The sequence below is a fragment of the Pezoporus occidentalis genome, unplaced genomic scaffold (genome assembly GCF_034315485.1).
Source record: "Pezoporus occidentalis ecotype Australia unplaced genomic scaffold, CSIRO_AGI_Poc_V1 ctg312, whole genome shotgun sequence".
NCBI lineage: Eukaryota > Metazoa > Chordata > Aves > Psittaciformes > Psittacidae > Pezoporus > Pezoporus occidentalis.
This window is the reverse complement of record NW_026915073.1, coordinates 305877-329801: the sequence shown is the minus strand read 5'-3', so window position 1 is coordinate 329801 and position 23925 is coordinate 305877. Positions and strand designations below refer to the sequence as shown.

Genomic DNA, 23925 nt, shown 5'->3' with positions numbered 1-23925 from the left:
TGCAGCAGCACCAGCACTGGGCATCGCCACCAAACTGCCCCGGGCAGGGGCACCCCGAAACCCCACCAGGGGAGAAGAGCGGGGCCGGGCAGCCCAGGGGCTCTGGGAAAGGGGCAGGCAAGGGCATGAGTGCCAAGGCTGGAGACAGCCATAGCCAGGCCAGCAAGAGGGCTCCTTGTCCTGGATGCAGGGAAAGGTGCCCAGAGACCAAGTCGGGCCTGGGCAGCGCTGGAGCGAGGCCAGAAGAGGGCACGGAGCTGCTGCGAGGGCTGGAGCAGCTCTGCTCTGGAGCCAGGCTGAGAGAGCTGGGCTGGGGCAGCCTGGAGAAGAGAAGGCTCCTGAAGGGGAGACCTGAGAGCAGCTCCAGTGCCTGAAGGGGCTGCAGGAAAGCTGGAGAGGGGCTTGGGACAAGGGCCTGTAGGGACAGGCCACGGGGAATGGCTTGAACCTGCCAGAGGGGAGACTGAGATGAGCTCTTAGGCAGAAGCTTTTCCCTGTGAGGGTGCTGAGGCGCTGGCACAGGGTGCCCAGAGAAGCTGTGGCTGCCCCATCCCTGGCAGTGTTCAAGGCCAGGTTGGACACAGGGGCTTGGAGCAAGCTGCTCCAGTGGAAGGGGTCCCTGCCCGTGGCAGGGGTTGGAGCTGGAGGTGCTTTAAGGTCCCTTCCAGCACAAACCAGGCTGGGATTCTGTGCCTCTTGCCTGGTTCCAGGCTCACCAGGCAGGTTGGTTGTGCCACTCGCTGTGCTGAGGGCTCCTGCCCAAACGCCACCCTTTAACCCCCCCAAATGACACAAATTAAAAGTACATTTTCTCTGCATCCAGCTCAGCGGCTGCCGAGCAAAGAATCCCAGTTCACAGTCGTTTTACTTGATGAACCAAGCATCCAATGCTGTTATTTTAGGAAGAAGCCCTGGGCTCCATCCCCATCAACTGCAGCAGCTCCTATTCATGTCATGCAACAACCACACACATTTTTTCATAAATCACGGGTTTATTAGAAAGGTTTTTTTCCCCTCATTTTACAGCATATATATATATATATATAATCTTATGTGACAAAGTTAAATACAGTCTGTTTATGCCTGGTAAGTAATGACAGGTTAATTATTTTTAGCACTATTCTGGAAGTCAACCCCCCCCTCCGGGCTGCAGCGTGAAGAGTGCCAGAATGTGGATGTGGGATCTAGAAGCTAAGGAAGCCCAGCATTGAGACACTAATACTGAATCTCTTCATTATTTACAGAGAAATTGAGTCCCTTTTAGTGACTGCTGGGGTTCAGACCTGTCCAAACACAACATTTCTCATTCCAAGAGTGAAGAAGCTCCAGAGGTTTTGATCCTTTCAGTCTCTGCCCACCCAGGAGGATGGGGAAGGGGATACCTTGCTGCCAGCTCCCAAACCAACCCCAGAAGGTGCCCTCAAACCGGTCTGATCCAAGGACCTGAATCCCAGAAGCCCAATGCGATGGGAGAGCTCGTGGCTGGAAGAGCCTCCCTGTGGTATCAGCTGGAAGAACTGAGCAATCCCTTAGGAACATCAGGGTTAGTCCTAAACCACCTCTCCCTGCGGGAGGATGGGTTCAAAGGCTCTTCCCTCACCAGAAGGCTGCTGGCGGCTGCAGTCACCCACTTGAGTCCAGGGGGGAAGAAGCAGAGACAAACCCCTCCCAAGGGTGCCTCCGGGGTCCAATTCCTACAGCAGGGACATGGAGCTGCTCCTGCTCCCAGCCTTTGTGTTATGCTGTAAAATGCTAAAGGAAGATTCAATTAATTTTTTGAGTTTTTTTTTACATTTTATGGTACATAAAAACTTCAAAAATATGTGAGCTCGATAAACTATACATGCTGAAGTTGTCCTGCAGCTAGCTGCAACTCCAAAGTGGAACCTTTCCAAGTGTCTTATTTCACCTACAGCAAACCTATTTACACAAAAGCCACCAGAACGAAGTACCACTAAAAGAACTGGCTGTAAAAAATATTATTGCAATATACTACAAATGTAACCTTTTTATAGGAGCTACAAAAAGCAGCATCTTTGTTTACAGAGTTCAGTGCAATTCTTTACATTGAAAAAAAAAAATAATCCTATAAATTAATAAGGAAACCATCAGTATTACAGAGGAAAGAGGAATTCACTTCACACACCCCAGCCACTCTCCCCAAGCCTCAGTATTGCTTTAATTCCCAAAGGGATTTTTCTCCTCTCTCCTAACACCATAGGAGCTGGAAGTCAGTGAGATGTTTTCCCTCCTCTCAGGAGAAGAGTGGTCAAACCCCAGACTGGAATCACCACCCCAGAGCCTCTCTGCAGCCCAGGACATGAGGCTCCGGGTACACGTGTAGCTCCTTTTTTCCTCTTTACAGTAAGATCTTAATTCCACCTTTGCTGCCCACCCCAAGGACAAATCCCCCCGAAATCAGCAGCCAGGAACCTCCTGTGATGCCTGAAGACTGGTGCTGGCCCAGCCAAAACCAGTGTGGGCCTGCCCTTCCCTTCACCTCCTCATCAGCATCCACAGCCGCCAGTTCCTCAGTGTTTTCTCACCCATTCCAAGCTGGATTCAATCATGCTGACTGTTTCAATTAGATGACCTCATTAAAAGGGTTTTTAAAGACCTATAAGCGTGTACGGGATCTCCTTCATGATGGACAAGGTGGCAGAAGGGAGATGGTCAAGAGTGAGAATTAGGGAAAAGAAAAAAAATACAGTCTTTCCAAGAATCTTGCTGGTCTACACGTGAAATGATTCTCCTAAGAGAGTGCTGCTACGTGCACAGAGGTGTTGGGGACATGAGACTGTCCCTGGTAGTGGATATACACAACGCTTACGACTGACCCACCGCCTGCTGCTCCCCAGCCCTCGAGCCTCTGGCTTCTTTGGCTGCTAAAGAGTGAAAAGAAATTCTCAGGCTTCACCTGCCAGCTGGATCAACTCCAAACCCCTTCCCAAAATGCACAAGATTCTCCTTCCTCCGAGGTTACTTAATTTTGTCCTTCATGTGCCATGACTGGGTGGATGCTGCAAGTCCTGTCCTGAGAAGATGGGGTGCAGCAGAGGGTGAAGGTGTAAGGCTGTGGCAGCTGCAGCCGCAGCGGGTCTTGGGGCAAGAAGGGTTGGATAAAGAGCATGAGGAACGGGATGGAAGGTGAAGGGGCCGGGATGAATGGCTGACGCCGGAATGATGTGGATGGGATGGCTGGCTAGAAACGTAGCAGGGTGCCCTGGAATAATGGAGTGGGTCAAGTGGGATAAGGAAATAGGCGTCAAGTGGGGCTGGGGTATGTGGTGAACCTGAGCAAGGGGTTGGGGATGGGGGTGTGGGTGGATGCCGATGGCGGCGGCGGCAGCGGCAGCGTGGTGCTGCAGGATGGCATGCTGCACCGTGGTGATGGATGTGGCTGAGGCTGCCGGCGGCTGCTGGATGTGGATGGGCTGCAGGGCAGGTGCTGCTGGAGCCAGGGCTGCTGAGGCTGGGAAGGCCTTGACCTGCTTTGCCATGAGCTGCTGCTGGATGTGCTGCTGTGCAGCTTGCTGCAGCTTACTGTACTTCTCCATCTCCTCAGGTGTAAAAGTGATGGGCTGGCTCTCAAGTGGTGCTAGAGAGGAATCTTCTTCACGGTCCCCTTCGATGCTTGGCTCGCCACCCTGAGGCACATAGCCAGGAAAGTGCTCGACATCTGGAACTAAGGACATCATACTGGTTTCCGCTGGGACTGCCTGGCTGCCCCCATCCATAGGTTCTAGCCCATTGCCATCGCCCGGCTCTGAGAGGAAGCTGTGTGGCATAACCAGATCTCCAGACCTGAAGCACTCAGGGAGCACCGGTGCCTCGAGGGGAATGGACTGCATTTCCACAGCAGGTTCATCCCGTTTCTTCTCATCCAGAGGCTTGTCCTGAATCACCATCACCACTTCTTCCAGGAGAGACTGGCCACCCAACTGAGCCTCCTCAATGCCCTGGGAAACCTCCTCAACATCCGACAGCTCTTGCTCCTCACCTCTCTCCAGCCCAGACTCCTCGTACCGCTTGGTATTTGGCTTCCGAACGGTTGGCAGTTTCCCAATTAAGGGGAGAACTGGTTTGTTGCCCAAGGAAGGAGGAAGTTTGGGGCCAAAGTAGCCCTGGGGAGGATCCTTGAGCTTTATTCCCACCTTGTTCGCCCCTGGGAGCATCTCATCAGGGACGCAGGGCTTCTTCTCAACCTTCTTTGACTGAATCTTCTCCAGGAGCAGCTTTGCAGTGACAGAGTTTCTCTCCTCGGGGCTGCCGTCCCCTTCCGAGGCCCTGCCTGTGCCAGAGCTACTGCTGTTTTGGGAGAGTGAGCCAGATCCTTTCAGATCCTCTCCTTTGCCATCCTCTTTCTTCAGCAAGGATCCTTCACCTCGGCCTGTACGGAAATAGTGTGGAGATTGCGAGCGGTAGATTTTGGACCTGATGAAGTCTCTTCTCCCAGGTCTCCTCTCCTTGGGGCTCTCGTGGCCTCGAGAGCCCTTCCGTGACAGGGACCTCTGGGAGTGGCTCCTGGCGCTGCGGCTGCGGTCCCTGCTGTAGCTGCGGCTCCGTTTCCAGCTGCGCTCCGTTGCGCTGCGGCTTCTCCTCTTGCTCCGGCTGCGGCTGCAGCTGCTGCTGCGTGTCCTGCCACGGCTCCTCGTTCGTGACCTGCCTCGAGGGTGCGTTGTGCTCCTGCTCCGGCTCCTCGACCTGCTCCGGCTCGAGCTGTAGTCGTCGTCTGAGGAGGAGTACTTGTACCGCTTGGATCTGTGACTTGAGCTGTTGTAGTCAGAGTCATCCTCTGAGTCATTGGACCGTTTTGAGTGGCACCTCGACCGGTCACTGTAATCGCTGTAGCTGTCGTCCGAGTAGCTCCGCCGGTGGCTGTAGCGGCTGTGGTCTGAGGAGGCGTCGGAGCTGGAGGAGTAGGACCCGCAGGAGGAGCGCCTGCGCTCCGAGCGGGAGCGGCTCCGGGACCGCTCGCTGCCGGAGTCATCGTCATCGCTGTAGTGCGAGGGGGACTTCTGCCGGCAGCACTTCCCGAGGGAGCCCTCCTCGCTGTCGTAGTCCCCGCTGCTCTGCCGGCTCCTGCGGGCGGCCCTGCCTGGAGCAGGACCTGAACACCGCCGCCTTGGAGCAGGGAACTGCGGCAGGTCAGCCCTGCGCTTCCTGCTGCAGTGCTCCAGACAGGAGTTACCTCCATCCTCTTTCTTACTGCTACTTCCCTCCTCTGCAGACAGAGACTTCCTCTGGGACTCCTGGGAGTACCGCTTTCTCCTTGGGCAGTGCCCGCGCTCCTCGGGCAGCTCTGTTTTCAGGGCCCGTTCCGATTCAGTTGAAAGACAGGACTTGCCTTTTTTGTGCCGGTGTCTTCTCCGTTTCTTGGGTTTCTCTTCCCCCACGTCAGTTTTCCGGCCCTTCTCAGCAGCCTCCTCCTTGTGTTTCCGTCTATGTTTGCTGGACTTTTTGTGCTTCTTTTTCTTTTTGTGTTTATGGGACCTGCCAGATTTGCTCTTCCCCATTATGCTTTTACCACCCTCTTCTCCCTCTCCCTTACTAACACTCACCAAGCTGGACTCCTGCTTGGTCTGGGAGCCACAGTGGGACAGAGATTTGGTTTCCATTTTCAGAGCAGAACTGTTGGCTACACTTTCTGCCTCCTTGGCTTTGCTCATCTCACCAGGTTCTGTGCTCTGACCACTTTCCTTACAAAGTCCCACCGGCTCCTTGGGTTTCTCTGCTCCTTTGCCTTTACCATCTTTATTGCGAGAGAGCTTGAAATCAAAATACAGGGGGTTACAACTGTATGAAACCGATGGTTCTGCTTTGGTAAATATGAGAAGCTCTGAAGGCCACTGGAGGGTCGTGCTCTCATCTTTACTTAGAACAGGGAAAAAAGGTCCTGTGGGATGCTTTGGTCCTCCAGAGACATTCTTACAGCCTGAGGCAGGCTGTGGGGATTCTTTAGCAGTGTCTGGCTCAGGGAGGTCACTCTCTGGCAGATGTTTGCTCTCCTGCACACTCGCATTTTCCAGGACTTCTCTTAGCTCAGTTTTGCTCTGCTGAGCTGTGCTTTCAGTAGTGCTCTGCTCCTTCTGCTGCCCTGTGCTCTCATCAGCCTTCTCTGTGTGCTTGCTGGGTTTGGGTTTTGGAGAACCACCCTTTTTCACTTCATGGGTGCCTTTTTTGTTCACATTTTCAGCTTCCATTTGCTCAGTAGACTTCATGAAAAGCAGGAATTGAAAGTTAGGCTTCACTTTACAATGGGCTGGGGGAATATAGTGGTAGTATTCTGGTTCAATTGCCATTGGTCCATCTTCTCGTCTCATCTTTTTTAGTTTTGACAAAGTAGTGGCTAGAGACCCGCTGTCTTTGTCATGTTGGTCATCTTCCTCTGCCTTGCCATCAGAGTTATTTGTGCTTTCACCCTCACCAGATTTCTGCAGGCTCCCTGCCTCTGAGGACCCTTTCTCATCAGCTTTTGCTCCATCTGCAGCATTTGATTCTTCCACATGGTCCTTGAAAACAGAAGCTATGGTCTCAAGCTTTACTGGAGTCTTCTTTGCAAAGGAAAAAGACACACCTATCTTCTGCAGGGGAGTTCCCAAAGTACTCTTGATGCCAAAGCTGATTGCTTGCGCTCCCTGGATGGGCATTTGGCTTGGTGTAACAGTGCCAGCAACTTGTCCAGTGTTTAAGAAACCTCTGTCCATACTCATCTCTGTAGCTTGGCCAGAAGTTGACTGGATGAAAGAGCTGCTGTTGGCTGCAGAATCATCACCATCATCTCCACCTTCCTCATCCACAGCCACTGTGGTGGTTCTGAACATGGGTCCACTTCCAGGAGCACTGTATGAACAAGTTAAAACAGAGGAAACAGCTGACTGCCATTTGTATACCCCTGCAGATGGATTCATGTCTCATTTAAGCCTTCTACACAAAGCTGTGGCTGCCCCATCCCTGGCAGTGTTCAAGCCCCGGTTGGACAGAGGGGCTTGGAGCAACCTGCTCTAGTGGAAGGTGTCCCTGCCCCTGGCAGGGGCTGGAAATGGAAGAGCTTTAAGGTCCCTTCAACCCAAACCAGTCTGGGATTCTAGGATTTCATGTACTCTGGTATCCAAAACTACACATTAAAATAGCATCACACAGCCATTTGTTAATAAAAATAACTGAAGAAAACATACTGCTGGATAAAGGCATTTGGGGATGCTCTGGACTATGGCTTCAGGGAATTCACTCCCACCAAAAACACAGCACGGGGTGTGGCTTGCCCTCCACACTTGTGTGTGATTACAGGAACCAGAATGGCAGCACAGCCCAGGGCTGCAGCCCCAGGCAGGGCTCACACACAGATGCCCTGAGGGTGCTCAGGATCACCCCACTCACCATTCAGGCTGCCTCCTCTGCTCAGCCAGCTCATGAAGGCGCCGCAGGGCCTTCTCCTGCTTCCTTTCATCTTTACGTGATCTGGAAGAGACATTTCGAGCGAACTCCCTCTGCTTGAGATCTTTCAACCTCTGAGGCAAAAGAAAGCAGGAACGGATTAGATCGAAGTGGGCTTGGGGTAAAGTGTCCAAAAGCAGCTCTGCTGTCACACTGGAAGTCCACTGTCAAGCCCCTCCCCAGGAACATTTATTGAGCTAGGATGGAGCAACAGCATCATAGCTCAACAAACCACATGGAGCACATTGCCATCCTCCCAGTAGCTAAATGAAAAGACAACTGTTGATCACGTTCCGTTATTTCAAGTCTGTGTATCTGCATATCCAATCAACACTACTGGTTTTCTTTAGCATGTACAATAAAGCTGATTTCAAAGCAACAACAAGCAAATTCTGGAAGGAAAAGGGGAAAATAAAGGAATGGTTTTGCTGCTCTTGCAGGGTGCAGATGTACTTGACAAACAGCACATGACGGAAGTCTGAACAGCATGGACAGAGAGGGATTAGCTGGTGCAAGAGTTACCCAAGTATTCCATCTTCCAAAAGCAATGTACAAATTACATTGGAGAAGGTGCCAAAAATCCCATGCAGATGATTCCAGTAAGCAAAAAAACAATACAACATACACCACAAACAGTTACTTGCTTTCCTGACAGTAGTTCCGAGATGGGCTCTCAAGAAACAAAATGCTCTAAAATGCTCTTTTGGGTTTGGATACTTGAGAGAGCAGAACCACCAGATGCCCAGGAATTCTGGCATAGGAGGAAGTCAATCAAGCCCAAGGGATTCCAAATATCATAATGTTAAGAGGAAATCTAGAGATCCAGTTCTAATAGAAATGGAACATCCAAGACTATAGGAAATGTTTGAAAGCCTTGTCTCAAAGCACTAGGAAAGAGGCTGCTGTTTCTTCTCTGCATACATGGCAAAATTCATAAGGTTCTTTTAGAGCACTGTGCAGAAGTTCAAGTGATAGAAAGCAGCAAGGAAAGACCTTTCCCATCCAAACAGATTTACTTTTCTTTTTTGGTGCACTATATGAAACCCTTCCAAAAGGCCCAATTCCAGAACGGATCATGGACCCAGCTTCTGAGGAAGTTTCATGTTTTCAGGCACTTCATGGAAGGCCTGAAAGACTAAAGGGATCAAAGCAGTAGTCACTTGAGAAAGCTTCTTGTACAAGATGTACAAATCTCTGGTGATTTGTAAATACACCTGTGACTGCCTCTTGGATGGAGCAAAGTCAGCACAGAATGGTTTGTGTTGGAAGGAACCTTAAAGCTCACCCAGTTCCAACCGCCAGCCCAGGCAGGGACAACTTCCACTAGACCAAATTGCTCCCAGCCGCATCCAAGTCAGGCTGGACCACACAGAAACAGTGGATCTGAAAACTAACCCAAAGCTCAAATGAGAGGCATTAAGTCGTCCCAATGTAAAGAGAACATTGCTTTGTGAAAAAGGGGGAAGATTTGACAAGACAGGATTTTCTTACCTAATGGTATTTACTAAATATGGTTGAGCATTGCCGAATTCAGAGGGGAAGACACATAGAAAAAGCTACAGCTATAGACACTTGCAGAAAGAAACTCACTCTTGTGATCTGGCCTCCAAAATTAGAAGGGTTTGCTTTCAATACATCAGCTGAAAACATCACATCACAAAGAAGAAAAGAAAGTAAAAATGTAACAAGAGTGAAAGAGAGGAAAAAAACCAACAAGCAAGGGTTAGGGCCCAGGCTGCCGCTGGGGTGTGAGCTACTCTACAGAGCAGGAATGAGCCAGTGAAGCTACAGGACGGAGCTCAGGGAGTCTGGAGCAAGAGCGGGGACACACATACACATACACGCTCAGACACAGCAATGATCCCACCTGGAACAACAGAGCTACTTTCACCAGGACAAGTAAAGGGCTCCAGGGTTTTGTGGTGTATGTTCAGTGGTGAATAGTGATTTTTTTTCCGAGAGGGAGGAAAAAAAAAAAAGACAAAAAAGAAGTGGGCTAAGCAATGCTATCAGCTTTTTCATGCTGATTCAAAGAGCAGCTCTAAATGCTCCAGGAAGTTAAAGTTACCAACAGCTGACAGAACTACTGCACTGGGGTTTGATGCCAAGTCTCTCAACCACTCATCCCTTTGGAAAACACATGGCCTGGCTATTTACCACAGAGCGAACTGTGACCTTTTCCTTTGGAGAGGAAGGTGCAGTGGTGCACTGGGAAACCCAACCCCAGCCATGGCCATAAATATCTCCCAGGAAAGCAAACAGGCTCCAAGCCTGTTGGTAATACTGTAGCTGCCCATGATGCCTTCATTACAACAGACAGTTTTAATGGAAACAGAATTAAATGCCCATTTCCTTAGATGCTGATCTTTGTGTGTCTCTGCTCCACAGACCTCCTACTCTCTCCATTTATCAACTAGAAGTGATGCAGCAAATCACTATCCTGGTGCACTGTGACTCCAGCACAGGCGATACAGCAACACCCGGCCACACCAGTAACAGAGCCCTTCTGGGTGACAGACCATCAACCCTGCTTTCAAGGCTGCCAAGAGTTTACTACTCCCCAAACGAGGGAGAAGCTGGTCTGATTTTGGGAAGCTGACTTTGCAAAGGACTAAGATCTCAAGGCTGAGTTTCTTTTTGTTGTACACCAGAAGGAAGAAGGGTCTTGTTGGGGACAGAAAAGCTCCACAACTGCACTAGGCCATCCCCCTGGGAATGTAAAATCATAGAATCCCAGAACGGTTTGGGTTGAAGGAACTGTAAACCTCATCCAGTTCCAACTCCCTGCCACAGACCAACACTGAACTTATAGCCAGAACTTTTCAAGATACCCTGTCAGTGACTGTCACCTCACTCACTGTTTCAAGTGCATCACTGAGTCCAGTCATTTACCCATGCAGAGAACAACGGATAACCAGGTAAGCACAGCTTTGCCCACCCTATGCCCCAAACCTAACTGGGGTGAAGCAATTAAAAGCCTGAAGTACAATGTCACAGCAGTAAAAGCGGCATGTGGAAGCACTGAAATATTTTTTGCTCTACTCCAGGGCTCAGCCTTCCCACAAAGCTATTTCAAGTGAATCGATATTTAAGCTTGGCTTGCACTAAAGAAATTTCCATCTAATCCTTAGGCAAAGGTTCATGATTTTAATCCTCCAGAATCTCTGAATTACTTTTTGGACCACACCACATGTATGGGTGCTCCTCCTCCTACACCACCACCGCCCCCCCCCCCCCCAACAAAGACACTTAGCCAAGGATTTCATGTAGCCACTGTATCGTCCTCAGAGGGCTTCTCACTAACTCAGGAACAGGAGCCCTGGGAACCCATCTCAGGGTGAAAGCAGCCTTTTCAGGTCTTCCCACAGTGCTCAGCAAAGCTATCATTTCTGCAAGAGGATTAAAGCCACCAGCCTGTAGTAAATTAAACACACAGCCCTGGTGTTACTAGAGGACTTCCACATTAGGAAGCTTTTTTTCTTCATAGGCAGTGTGTTTTCTGAGGAAGCAGCAACACACTTCCAAACTGTAGGATGAGAGTGACCATGAAGCCAAGAAATCCTATTCTGCTGGGTTATTATTTCAGCTTGAAGGGCCACATCAGCACCCACAAACAAGGACACAGATCACCAGCACTTCAACAGGCTGCTCAAATTCTTGCCTGCTAGCAGCAGTACTTCAGTGCCTTAAGCCTTTCTTCAGCTTGGAATTGTGTTTCCAATTAATAGCTGCCACCCACCTCAGCTTGGTAACAAAGAAGAGTATTTTAAGTTTTCAGCCTTGTTTCTAACAAAATTACTCGGAAGTCTCCAAATTTCCATGGGAATGCAAACTGAGCTCCTCAACAACAGGTTTTCTGTAAGATCTGCAGCTACCTCAGTGCTCCAGCACAAAGGGGTCCTTGATCATCTCTCGGTCACCGCATAGCTCAGGAGTGGCCAAACTGGCAAACGCCACCATCATCTTATGATTCCCTTCAAACTGACCTCAATGAGCTGCACTCAGGCATCACTGAAAAGCTCCAGAGACAGCCCATCAAGGACATGTGAAAGGGGTGAAATGAAAAGGGAACAATGAGGATCCAGGACCTGTTGTAACAGGGAACCCCTCAGCACATGCTGTGGCAACCGTGCCGGAGGTTTTGCTGGTGGGATGGTGTGGAGGGAAGACCTGCCCGGTACCCAGCTGGAATGCATGGCTTTCCAGGTTCTGATAAAGGGGGATTTCCTATGCCTAAGTTGACAAAGCCATGCAGTTTCACCGAACTGAGGCCCACTCAAAAGGCATTCTTTGCCTAAAACTGCAGAACAGAAGGTGATATTCTCAGAATAAAGCCCTCTGCTACGCTGCTTTGCTAGACCTGCAGATCCTAGACTTCCATGAGAAACCTTCGTTCAGGAGAGCAGGACAGACTTTATGGGATCCATGTACCATGAGATTTCAGAGTTGGTTTGAGGCAGGAGACAGCTTGTGGAACAGCACAAGGGTGTCAGAGCCTGCTCCTCCCCTGCTATTGCTGCTGAGTCTCTCTGCCAATCCCTATTAAAGGATAATGCACTTTCCATTACATGCCAGCACATCTCTGCCTTCCTGAACTTTTGACATGTGCTTGATTCTCTGCCACAAAAGCTTATAGGAGCAAACTACACTATTAGCTAAAGAAGAGCTCAAAGAATGGCAACCTTTACAGTTTCACAGGAGTGAGAACACAAGCCCTGCTTATTTCTGGTAATCAACATTCTCTGCATGCTCAGAAATGAAGTGGAAAGAGCAGAGGGGAAATGGCGTAAAACTGCAGCTTCATTTCATCTTCATTTCTTCCCCGACACCTTGGTTTCAACTTAGGAAAACATATCCTGTGTTAATGGCACACGGATACCCCAGTGCCACTGATCACAGTGTCCAGGCCCCACAGAGAGTCATAGAATGGTTTGAGTTGGAAGGGACCTTAAAGACCATCCAGTTCCAACCTGGAAACCAGCTTCCCAGAGAAGCATCTGGAGGTCTTGGTGGACAGCAAACCACCATAAGCCCTTGCAGCAAAGACGGCCACCAGTTCTATCACCAGAGCATTGCCAGCAGGTCAAGAGAGGTAATCTTTCCTTTACTCAGTACTGGTGAGGGGTATTGGTGCTGAATACTGATTTTATGGAGCATTCTCCCTGCAGCAGGGCTCTTCTCCAAATGCATTTACCATGAGCAAGCAAGCAGCTCAACAACTAAAACTGGGCTGAGAAAAACACCATGAGGTTTTCTGAGGGTAGAAAAGCCTCCCATGTAGCACCCACTGCCTTGGAGATTCTCTCTCCAATTTCCTACATCCAAGCTGTGCTTGAAGACATTTATTACTGGAAAGCACAAGTGCAAATCTCCCCAAATCAGGAAGTTTAGCGTTTGGATTTAGACGACTCATCAGCCACAGCAGGGACTGTGCTGGTAATTTTACTGTGCTTTAATAGATTCCTCCAAATAAATGAGGGCATGAAGAGAACTGCAGATCTACACTCTCAGTTCTTGGGTTCCATCCTTTTTCCCAAAGAACTTCTTTATGGAAATACATTTGTCCTTTTATAAAGAGAATCTATGGAGAATTCAGCTATGGAGAATTCAGCTACATGAAAGCCTGCATTTCAGTCCTGGTCAGAGCTCTCACAGTGAACCTGGCAGAGGCTTATAAAGGACCACATTTGGTGTTCACAGAGAGTGTGGAAGGAGAATGTTTTTATCCTGTTGGCTCAGTGACTGAGGAAACAGCTCAACCCTTCACTAGGATGTGAGGAGGGAAGAGGTGAAGCTCTGTGACTCTGTATAAAAATTCTTGATGAAGTAAACTAAGAGTAAGAGCTGGCTGCAAACACCACATTACTTACATGTGAGGTATTTCCAACTGTAAGGACTTCCGCAACATCCCAGGCAGGGGTCCTTCATAAGCTACCAGTCCTTCTACTTGGCAGGGCCACCTTCCACTAGAGCAGGTAGCTCTAAGCCCCATCCAACCTGGCCTTGAACACTGCCAGGGGTGGGGCAGCCACAGCTTCCCTGGGCACCCTGTGCCAGCACCTCAGCACCCTCACAGGGAAGAGGTGAGTCCATTTTCTCTTTTGCAGGGCCACCTCCATGAACCCAAGTCACCTTCATTCCTCTGGCCTCCCCGAGGAAGGACTGACCATTTGGTGACTAGAGAGAGTCACTGTTCTTTCAACCATCTGTACTTCTCATTCCAAGAAATAACCTCATTTAAGAAAACCTAGGGCACAACACTGCACCCCTCCAGCAGGACGTTTACAATGACTTCAACAGGCCAATGCTTTGTGATGAGAAACTGAAGATGACTTTCCCTGTTAAAATAATCAGGAAATGCTGCCTTTTGGACAGAAAGGTGTTGAGGTCGATTCAGATAAATCCAAATGCTACATGAAACCAATGTAGTCAGGAAATTATAATAATAAAACCTCCCCTTTAATTGTTTGGTGTTAACAAGTTGGTCCAGAATTTATCCGGTAGGGATCAAGCCACTTACCTATCATCCCTGTTTCGCAATAATCCTGAGTTCCTTCCTGGAATACAAGACAGTGTCTTTATAACTGGGGAGTGGAAAGGGATCTGAGGATGGAACAGCTATTTCCAGGGACAGCCTAATGCTCACTGAGCTGCAGAAGGAACAGGCAAACACTTCCATGGCATGTAGATGTGTAGTTAAAAATACTTAAAAGCAAAAATGATCCTGTGGAAATCTGTCCAACAAGCTGAGGAAAAGGCAAAAGGAAGCACTGATGCCTCAAGAATTACCACCAAGACAAAACACTGCAGATAATATACACCAAGCTGGTTTCCTGCGGTCAGCTACTGCAACATCTTTCTAAGAGCCCCCGATCAGCCCACTTTGAAGAGAAGTTGATGGTTTTCCTCAAAACGCTTATGTTAGCCTTTATGGAACATTGCCTTCTTCTCTAAAGAGGCAAAAATCTGAAACTTCATGCGCCACATCTTATTAAAAAGCATTTTTTCTTTAAACTACCTTAGAATTTAGAGTAGACTGTTGGAAATGAGCCTTCCTTGAGCAGCAGTGGCCAGCAGCGGAGGGCTGGTGTTACTGACCAAATTCACCTTCACCATTTCTAGGTAAGTTTCAATCTCACTCACTGAACACTGACCCAAGGGGGTGACACACATTTCATGGCATAAAGCTGGACCAGCGATTTTTTTCCCTAAGCAAAGCATGATTGATGCTTTGTATAAATCCCTGTGTGTCTAGAAATTTATGCTGGGTGACAGAGTGAGAGTTTGAGGGCTCATTTTCTCCAAAGCATGCCTGAAGTTACTGCAGTGTATGAATATTATCCAAGAACATCAGTTCCTTCAAAATAACCACCACCCTGTGTGCTCCCATGACATTTTTCTTGTAGGTCACTCTTCTTGTGCTCCTGCTGATGACTCCTTTCATATCAGTGAGGGGTGGTTGCTTTTCACAGGTTTACTGTTTCTCCCTCCACAGCATCTCTAGATGCTAGAAAAACTCTGGACCTTGCCAACCTCATGGAATCCCAGACTGGTTTGTGTTGGAAGGGACCTTAAAGCTCATCCAGCTCCAACCCCTGCCACGGGCAGGGACGCCTTCCACTAGAGCAGCTTGTTCCAAGCCGCATCCAACCTGGTCCTGAACACTGCCAGGGATGGGGCAGCCACAGCTTCTCTGGGCACCCTGTGCCAGCGCCTCAGCACCCTCACAGGGAAGAACTTCTGCCTAAGAGCTCATCTCAGTCTCCCCTCTGGCAGGTTAAAGCCATTCCCCTTGTCCTGTCCCTACAGGCCCTTGTCCAAAGCCCCTCTCCAAGTTTCCTGGAGCTCCTTTAGGCACTTGAGCTGCTCTAGGGTCTTCCCTTAAGAAGCCTTCTCTTCTCCAGGCTGAACCAGCCCTCACCATCAGTCTCCCTATTAATCACCCAAGGGATTTAAACAGGAGCTAACACAGTCATACTGCATCACCACCTGGTAAAAATGTGACACAAACAAGTCCTTCAACCTCCTAAATAGATGCATGTCATTGCACTCAAGTTTCAAGCCAGTTGATGGAAAGCTGCAGGTGAAGTTCACTGCTATTGGGTAGCACAACTGTGCCACCAGCTCAGCCAAAGCAGCCCCTTTTCCCAGCCCAAAGTAAAGGAATGACTTTCTCCTCTTAATTCTATTAAACCACAGTTCATCACAGTACTAAAATAGGAATTACCCTGCCAGGAGAATTCCTGTTAACACTGTTTGAGTTATCACATTCTATACTAAATACATGGGGGGAAAAAAACGCAACTCATACTCTAATGCCATAATCTTGGTTTTAATCTGTTGCTTTACTGCTATTTTGCAAGATATAGTACTCGACAGCACATCCTCCTGAAGTTATCAGCATATGAATGATTGTATCCTTAGAATTTATCACTAGGAACGTCCAAAATCCTCCTCTGAGTTTTCATCCTGAGAGGAGCACAACACTGCTACCTGCTGTATAGCTGCCTCAAACGGTTAGATCAGGCTAACAACATGAACTTGCAGTGTTTACTGTGCAGTCTGAAGTACCATGTAGATACCATGGTACATCCCTACCTTGGGAGCAAAGCCAGCTCCACAGGGATTCTGAATCCTCCTTCTCCCAAAGGTTACAGAATTTGGGAAGTGCTCCTTTTTTACAGTTCCTTTGCCACAGCCCATGATTTCCCAGTCTGTTTCCAGCAGCTTTACAGAACACAGACTGAAGTAATGAACAGGTACATGTGCCACATCAGCAGCAGCTGCCAAAGCTGCACTACGTTAAAAGCTGATGCAAACTGGAAGCCCTCCCTCCCCACAGGTCCGCTCCTCAGTTTAACAGCAGCCAATCTGCTGGGTCATTCAAGATCAGGTTCCTTGATGCCAACCATGGGCTGGCTTTTGTGTTTGCTGGGTTTTTAAATACACGATGGCCATAAGAATCTGAACCAGTGACATAAATCACCTATTTCTGGGGCTGTAAGGAAAATAGATACACTGGGGAAGTTCAAAGTGTTAACTACAAACAAGACCACTGCAGTGAATATCAAACTGATGAACTGTGTTATCAACGCTTGTTTACCTGCTTGTGAGCGTGATCATAAGAGTTGATGTGGTTGTCAAACTCTTGATGCTTTTGGTACTGCTTGTCACAGAGTTCACAGTAGAAGTTTGCTCTGAGGTCTTCCAGTGCCTTGGCAATTGCCTTTTCTTTATCAACATAATCCTGCAAAATTCAGACACACAAACAAAGCTTCTGTTAAACTTCCTGGAAAACAAATGGGAAGATGATCTTCTCCTGAGGTACCAGCACATGTGGTGCTGATGGCAGTTTTGTGGCTGCAGGAGGAGAGCTGCTCGATTGTCAGAGATGAAAAGCGAGGTTCAAAGCCTCAAGCTCCCACACAAACAAACTGGCAGCTGCCTGCTCACAGAAGATGTGCAAAATACTCATCAAACCAAGCAAGATCGTTACTTTTGGTACAAAATCTTTGAATTTCAAGGCTGATACCTCCTCCATTTTGAGTGCTAACAGATGTCTGCTTCATCTCAGCTTGTCTGCAGTTCAACAGGGAGGAACACAGGTCTGGGGCTGGCAAAGCACAGCACAGAAACCGTGGAGATTAACTCACTCCAGTGTAGTTTTACAGTCAGAGAAATCCCCCCAGGAGCAATGCTGTCATTAAGCTGAGCTCAAACACAGTGGTTACACTGGGAGGAGGTACAGGGAGTTGACAGTTAGTAAAAGAAGGGAAGTCCACTTTAGAGGTTGCTGACAGTACTTTTTTTCCTTGTGTAATTCACCATTAGGTGCAAACCAAAGCTCCAAGCACAGGAGGTGTCTCAGTTGGCAGTGGTCACATCCTCCCCTCTTCAATTACAATCCCATCAGCAAAGTTAATATAACACCACCCAAACCCCAAGCCAGGGCAGGTTTATTTGATGCACACAAAAGCAAAGCTAGAAATGCTGCATTAAAGTGTGCTGTGCTACCAACAGCATAGCCCATATGACCAGTTAGCACAGCTGGGATAGGGAGAAATTATACAATTCAAAATAGCCTAGGATGTGAGAAAAATCACTGAAGAGTTTAAGAGATTCCATCTTCAACACAAACTTCTTATGAGGAGTTTCCTCACATGAGCAAGAGCCGGTAGCCAACATTTAAGAATGATCTACTATGAAAGCTCTTGTCCTTTTCAAGATCTTGTTCAAGGCAGTATGATTGATCCCCCATATTGCTACCTCAGCAAAGTGACATTCAAGTACTGCTGAGCATGTTTTCTATCATGCAAAACTCAGGTAAAAAGTTTCAACAGGGGAAAAGATCTGAAAAATTCTAGCGCTAAAAAGCTGTTAACCTTCTAACTAAGAAAATCTATTCCAGGTTCCTGCCTCTATCTATGATCAGAGCCCCTTGTTGAGAAATAATCAACACAACTTCATAGAGGTTTGAGCCTGAGGTAGGTCCCTAGGAAGACAAGAAAGGGAAACAGAGCAGCGTGAGCTCCCCAGAACAATGACATGTAAAGTCCCTCTGAAATGCTGACCAAGCTTCTTGCGGCTCAACAATGCAAACATAGCCAGTTGAAAGCTCAGGATCCCTACAAAAGGAGGGAATTAAAGAGCATTTCTTGCTTGCTTCTTGGTTGTAGAGTTCTCTGAGTTTCCTTTGAGACTCACTGAATGGCTCATCAGGATGCGGCCACAGTTGGCAGTTGCATAATGGACTCCTGCTGAGCAGTGGAAAAATGAGGCTGGCAGAGATTTCCCGCAGATGAAACCAGAAAGGCAAGAGCCTGAAGTTAAAGCCCACTGATGATAACACAGCAGAGCTAGGAGAGGCTGCCACCAAGCTCCTGAGGGGAAAAAAGCCTGGGCTGAATAGCAGCAGGGAGACAAAAGAGTCTTGGAGAGCAACACACCTTCAACTGTGTTTGAAAGACAAATGCAAAAGCCAGGGACTTCCCCACAAATCACACTGCAGACCCGAGCTAAAGCATCGTGCTATGCAGCTCACACACCAACCAACCACTCTGAAACCAAGGAATGCTTCCCACTTGACAGCTGCTGTCTGATGGGAGCTGGGGGGATGCTGCAGGAGGGACGCAGGCTTTGGGCCACTTGCTGATGAGAAGGGTCCATGTCACAGCCAAACCTTCCCTCTGCAGCCTGCCCATGCCCTCAGCCAGCCCATGAGAACTCTGACATCAATGCCCTGGGTCAGTACCTTGTATTTCTGCCTCAGCTCCTCGGTGTCCTCCTTCTCCACCTCAAGCACTCGCCTCCGCTCGGTAGCATCTTCGGCGTAATCAAGCTTAAAAACAAATGAGAAGCTGTGACTTGTCCCAGGAGCACTCTGCAGAGCTGACACTGCCTGGGTGGGCAATTTCAACAAGATGAGGTTTGAAACAGGACCTTTGCCTGTGCTGCTTCACTTTTCCTGTCGTGTCATCCCACAGTGGAACCAGCATGGGAAGCGGTTCATCAACCTGTGGGGTGGATGCTCCTGGCAGCCCATGAACTGCCAGAAGTAGCCTCAGCTTTACAGAGGTGAATTCCAAAGCCCAGGAGTGCCAGATGCAGAACCTGGATACCCACAAGTCAACAGAGGATGTGTTTTAGAAGTGTTTGCTACTGTGTTGATTTAAGAGTGAGTTTTGTTTTACCGGTGATGCACAAATCCTCACTTTAGGTTTCTTCCCTATCCCTGAGAGCCAGGCAAGGAAGCTGGGTGACATGTCAGGAGGTGGGTGACTTACCTCCATTTCCATTCGCCCCATGCCCATGACATCATACTTGACAACGATAGGGATGGGGTCTGTCCTCCCTGGAAGAGAAACACACAGAGAGGTGGGTCAGTGGCTGCTCTGTCATTGCAGTTCGCTTTAGACATTGGGTTTGGGTGGTTAGAGATCTTGCCTTGGAGTGCAGAGACCAGAAAGCTACAGTGAACCAAACACAAGCCATTCTCACAGCTTACAGCCAAACTGCTTCTTAGCTCCAAACCAGTTAAGAGTGAGATGCACCCCAAGTACTGATCAATGGTATTTTCTGAACATTAACTGCTCATATAAATTACTGGTGTGGTCAATGTTCAGCTGTGACAAGTCCTAGGGCAGGACTTGAGAAATGCACCTTCCCCTCAATGCTTCCATATCAGGCAGTGAGTACTCATCTGCTGATATGAGCAAAAAAGCTATTAAATACCTTTTCCTGCTCTCCCACATTCATAACTGACCAGGACTTTCCCGTCCAGGATGTGGAAGCCTCTCTCCCTCCCTCCCACCAGCTCTATCCGGCTCCAGGAGTCAGGGAAGCTGACTCAGAAGTGTGGCTCGGAAGCCAAACTTCCTCCAGCCCCAAGGCCCACCGGCCATGTAGGCCAGGCTCTGCTTGCCCTGCTCTGCAGAGCTGCTCCCATGCCCACTGCTCCCCTGTAAGCTGTGAAAAGGACGAGTTGCGAAGAAAATTGACTTTGAACTAATCAAACTATGCTGGAGATTTCTTTTTGGCTTTTTAAATAAAACATATCTTTAATCCACTCATAACCAGCCAAACAAAGCAAAATGGGGCAGACAAGCACTTTACTACCACAGCTTTTGGGGTTTGTTTTGGTTTCAATTCTTATTCTCTTTCTTTTTACATCACAACTGGCGCTGGGTTGTGATGTAAGCCCACAGAACAAGTACTTACCTTCTCCGGAGCATACCTTGAGTGAGAAAACAGAACGTTTACTGCCCTTATCATTGCATTGCTCTTGGTTTGGTGTAAACAACTGGTTTGTTATACACACATACACAGATATTATACCTTTGGGCTAAAAAGATTAACAGGTTTTAATTGTGCCAAAAATAGTCCTTAGAGCTACCTGCACAGCAGGTTCAAGTCTTTGAGACTGCTCTGAGAAGCCAGAGAGGCATCAAACATCAACTTCCCTCTTCTCCAATATATCTCTAGCTCCAGTATGGCTCTGGCTCCTCCAAAGAGTGAAGACCCCAGAGGGAACCTGCTCAGATTCGGGTCTTTCAAACTCTTCAAGTCCAGAGACTTGTGGTTTTCTATCAGAAACAAGTCAATTTAATCAATTGCTTTAAGCTTTTGTTGGTACAACCAGGAATGTGACTGGCAGAGCCACCAGGGCCACAACCTGATCCAAGATGAGAGTCTGACTGGAGCATTCGCTCAGCTCTTTGCCATGTTCTCGGATTGAGGAGGTTTCTCTTCTGCCCAATGGTATAATAAATCAAGCAGTGACTGCAATTTTTAGCAAAAGGACCAAATTAAAGACAGGTTATAAAAATGACTTCCTAAGTGCAGTATCACTTTCATAACGTCTCAGCCAGGGATTTACTGGGAAGTGGGAACCCAAATGGAAGGGCTGGCGCAAGCACCAGCAACACAGTCAGGTTTTTATCCAAGCTTTTGTCTTTTTGGTTTGGGTCTTTTTTTGGTTGTTTCTCCAGCAATTGAGATGTTTGGAAGCAGCCTCATTGCCCTGGTAAACCCCTGTACACAAGCAATGCATCAGTACTTTTGCCTTCTAAGGCAGTCAAAGTTTTCTTTTTGGGTTGTTTTGGTTTGATTTTACAAATCTCGTTGGAAATTGCAGTAGCAAGTGCTAGTGCCCATCATGGTGGTGGTGGGGGGAATCACGTTTGGACAGTATTAGAAATTTATGTTTAAACTGATTTTGACAGTTCTAACACAAACAGAAACATCCCTTCTTAGCAATACCCTTTTAATGAACAAGGATCAGACAAGTGTGCATAAAGAAAGGAAAGGAAAATGAAAGACCAAGCAGAAGGATGATGGCTACAACAGAGAAAGTAAGCCTAACATATTGGTGCACTGATGACAAAAGGAGTAATTCAGTCTGAAAATAAAAAATTACCACTGCTAAGTTTACCATCACCACAACAAGTCCAGGATCATAACGCTGTAAAAAAGAAACACCATTTGTTAGGCAGAAACCATCAGGGGCAGAAATAGGCCGTTTGCAGGTAGGATGGGTTAAAAAGATAATCAATAACAACACAAGGCTTCTTCCTCACCCTCCACCCCATCACCGTGCTTCGCCCTGTGGAACCAGGGAGCGATTTTGAGCCATGGTGACTTGATTCCAGAGCTGCAACCTGGAAGCTTTGGGTGTTGGAAGAGGCTGAGCTGCTGGTGACGGCTCGATTTCAGAGGCACATTTAAGCCGGCAGTTTAAAAAAGGAGACAAAACAGAATCTTAAGGCAATTACAAACACTTTGGGTCAAAAGGAGCTGTGTTTTCAGGCAGGAGGAGAATATTCAATGGGAAAAGCAACATTTTTTTTCAACTTAACCATCATTTTGTTATGAATGAACCACCTCAGAGCACGGAACATGGCTCCCAGCAGCAGCACTGGTCCCCACCACTGAAACCAACTCCCTCCATGTCCCAGGAAAGCCACTGCAGGAAGGGAACGGGCTCTGTGCTGCCCCACTGGCTGCCAGGGAGATGGACAACAACCAAAAGGGAAAAGAGGATTTTTCAAGTTAAGCTTTTTACGTGCTCAATTAAAGGACCCCCTCAAACAGATTTACTCCAGAGCTACTGCATGGGACAGGGGGGATCTTCACAGGCATGGAACCACGGGTCTCGGGCGCTGCGGGACTCCTAGCTTTAGGGTTCTGCTGACTTTTTCAGGTACACCACCATGATCTGAAGGGAAGAAGAGCTTCCAAGGCAAGGCAAGAATTCCCGTATTTCACACCACTGTGCAGGGCTGCAAGTGCTGCCCCACAGACAATGAACCCCCCATGGTAAATCACACAGACCACATAAAGCTGTGTCCGTCATCCCATGCCCCAGACAACTTCTTTTAGAGAAAAAAAAAGCAGGTTACAACTCTTGTTCACAGACCCACGCAGGCTACAAACGCCAGAATGGAAAGGGCTGTTGTATAAAGACAGTTCTACACAAGGGGAAAAACCTCTGTGGAGAGGACAAAGCACAAACCTCCAATGGGATGGGAAAACCAACAGCTTACACAAGTCACAGCTTAGGAAACCCAGTCTCTTCAAGTAAATTCAGTTTAACTTAATTCAGACACAGAATGAGAGTTCAAAACTGAGCAGATACACTTGTGTTGCTTTCCTCTTCCCAAAGAGTTGGGGAAAACTTGTTCCCAGCTTGTGAAAAAGCACTTGTCCCCAAAATACGCCCCAACAGCCACCCCATTCCTAGAGCCCATTCCAGAGGGGAGCTGGGCAGGGACGAAGCTCCTCCAAATTCACTCCTTTCCACCTGCAAAAAGTGAAAGGATCTGAGCAAATCCTCTGCCAACAGTGCTATAAATTAATAGATAATTGGGAAAAGAGTTAATCCCAATGCTCCAGGGTGTCAGTCCCAGTCCCTGGGTTGTGCTGTACAGGAGCATTATCACTGTTCAGCTGCAGGATGCGTGCTCCTGCTCTGGACACAGAGATGCTGTGCTCTTCCAAAGGGAATGAAGCACCAGATGGATCTGCCATCTGAGCCCCTCCAGGAATGCTGGTGTTCTCAGCATGAGAGCAGAGGTTTTGTTTTAAACAGTTAAAGCAGAAAACAGTTTTCATGGCAATGTGCAGACTGAGAAGAGCAGCTGCCTCCCTCAATATTAGGTACAAGCTGCTTTTGAAGGGCTGGCTAATGACAAAGAACAGGATGCTCCAACTGAAAGAAGATGTACCCCCCAAAATGAGTTAATGTCATTCAATTAACTATATTTCTGTGTATCATTCAGGTACAGCATGTGAGCACCAGAGAGGGGAAAGAACACCCCAAGTCCTGCTACGTTGACATCTTCATAGAAATTCCTCTCAGGTACAAGCTTTGTGGGATATAATCCTTTAGGATGACTGACATGACACTCTTCACTGGAGGAGAACTGAGAGTCTTGGGACACAATCACACTGAGCTCTGAGGATTTTTACTCGCTATCTTTCTGCTACAACCAATAACAAAACCACAAGAGGAAACAGCCTCATGTTGTGCCAGGGGAGGTTTAGCATTGTCAAGCATTGGAATAAGCTGCCCAGGGACATGGTGGAGTCACCGGTCCCGAAGGCGTTTAGAAGACGTGTAGATGTGCTTGGGAACATGGGTTAGTGGTGGACTTGGCAGTGCCAGGTTAATGGTTGGACTTCATGAACTTAAAGGTCTTTTCCAACCTTGTTGATTCGATGACAGCCATCACAATGAAAACTCAAACTCCTCATTCAGCACACCAAAAGGCAGGAGATGAGGAAATCACCGATTTTCACTGGTGACAAGCCCTGGCACGCTCTGTGGTGCTCCTTGCTGTCTAAACCCCACGCTACGTTTTGAGCTCATTCCGATTGCTGCAAGCAGCAAACAAATAAGGGCAACCTTTTATCCCGGTCTCCTTTGGGAATGAGACTTGTGAGCTCATCCTGTTTATGTCAGGCTTCTGGAAGGGGTCACAAACAAGAGAT

The 23925-nt window shown here is 48.1% G+C and overlaps 1 protein-coding gene across 7 annotated transcripts in view; it reads right to left on the bottom strand.

Moving 5' to 3' along the window:
- Window positions 1-1767: 1767 nt before the first annotated feature.
- The window catches only part of GPATCH8 (G-patch domain containing 8), a 50124-nt gene continuing 27966 nt past the window's right edge, over window positions 1768-23925 (bottom strand). For 4 of the 7 annotated variants that reach the window (XM_062628246.1, XM_062628247.1, XM_062628249.1 and 1 more), the window contains 5 exons: window positions 19221-19288; window positions 18689-18775; window positions 16541-16684; window positions 7381-7511; window positions 1768-6843 (listed from right to left, as the gene is read on the bottom strand). In XM_062628246.1, the coding sequence (XP_062484230.1) occupies window positions 2997-6843; window positions 7381-7511; window positions 16541-16684; window positions 18689-18775; window positions 19221-19288 (4277 nt within the window). In that variant the 3' untranslated portion in view covers window positions 1768-2996. Of the gene's footprint in view, window positions 6844-7380; window positions 7512-16540; window positions 16685-18688; window positions 18776-19220; window positions 19289-21352; window positions 21398-23925 lie in introns of all 7 variants that reach the window. The other 3 variants (XM_062628251.1, XM_062628252.1, XM_062628253.1) reach the window with 1 other exon arrangement.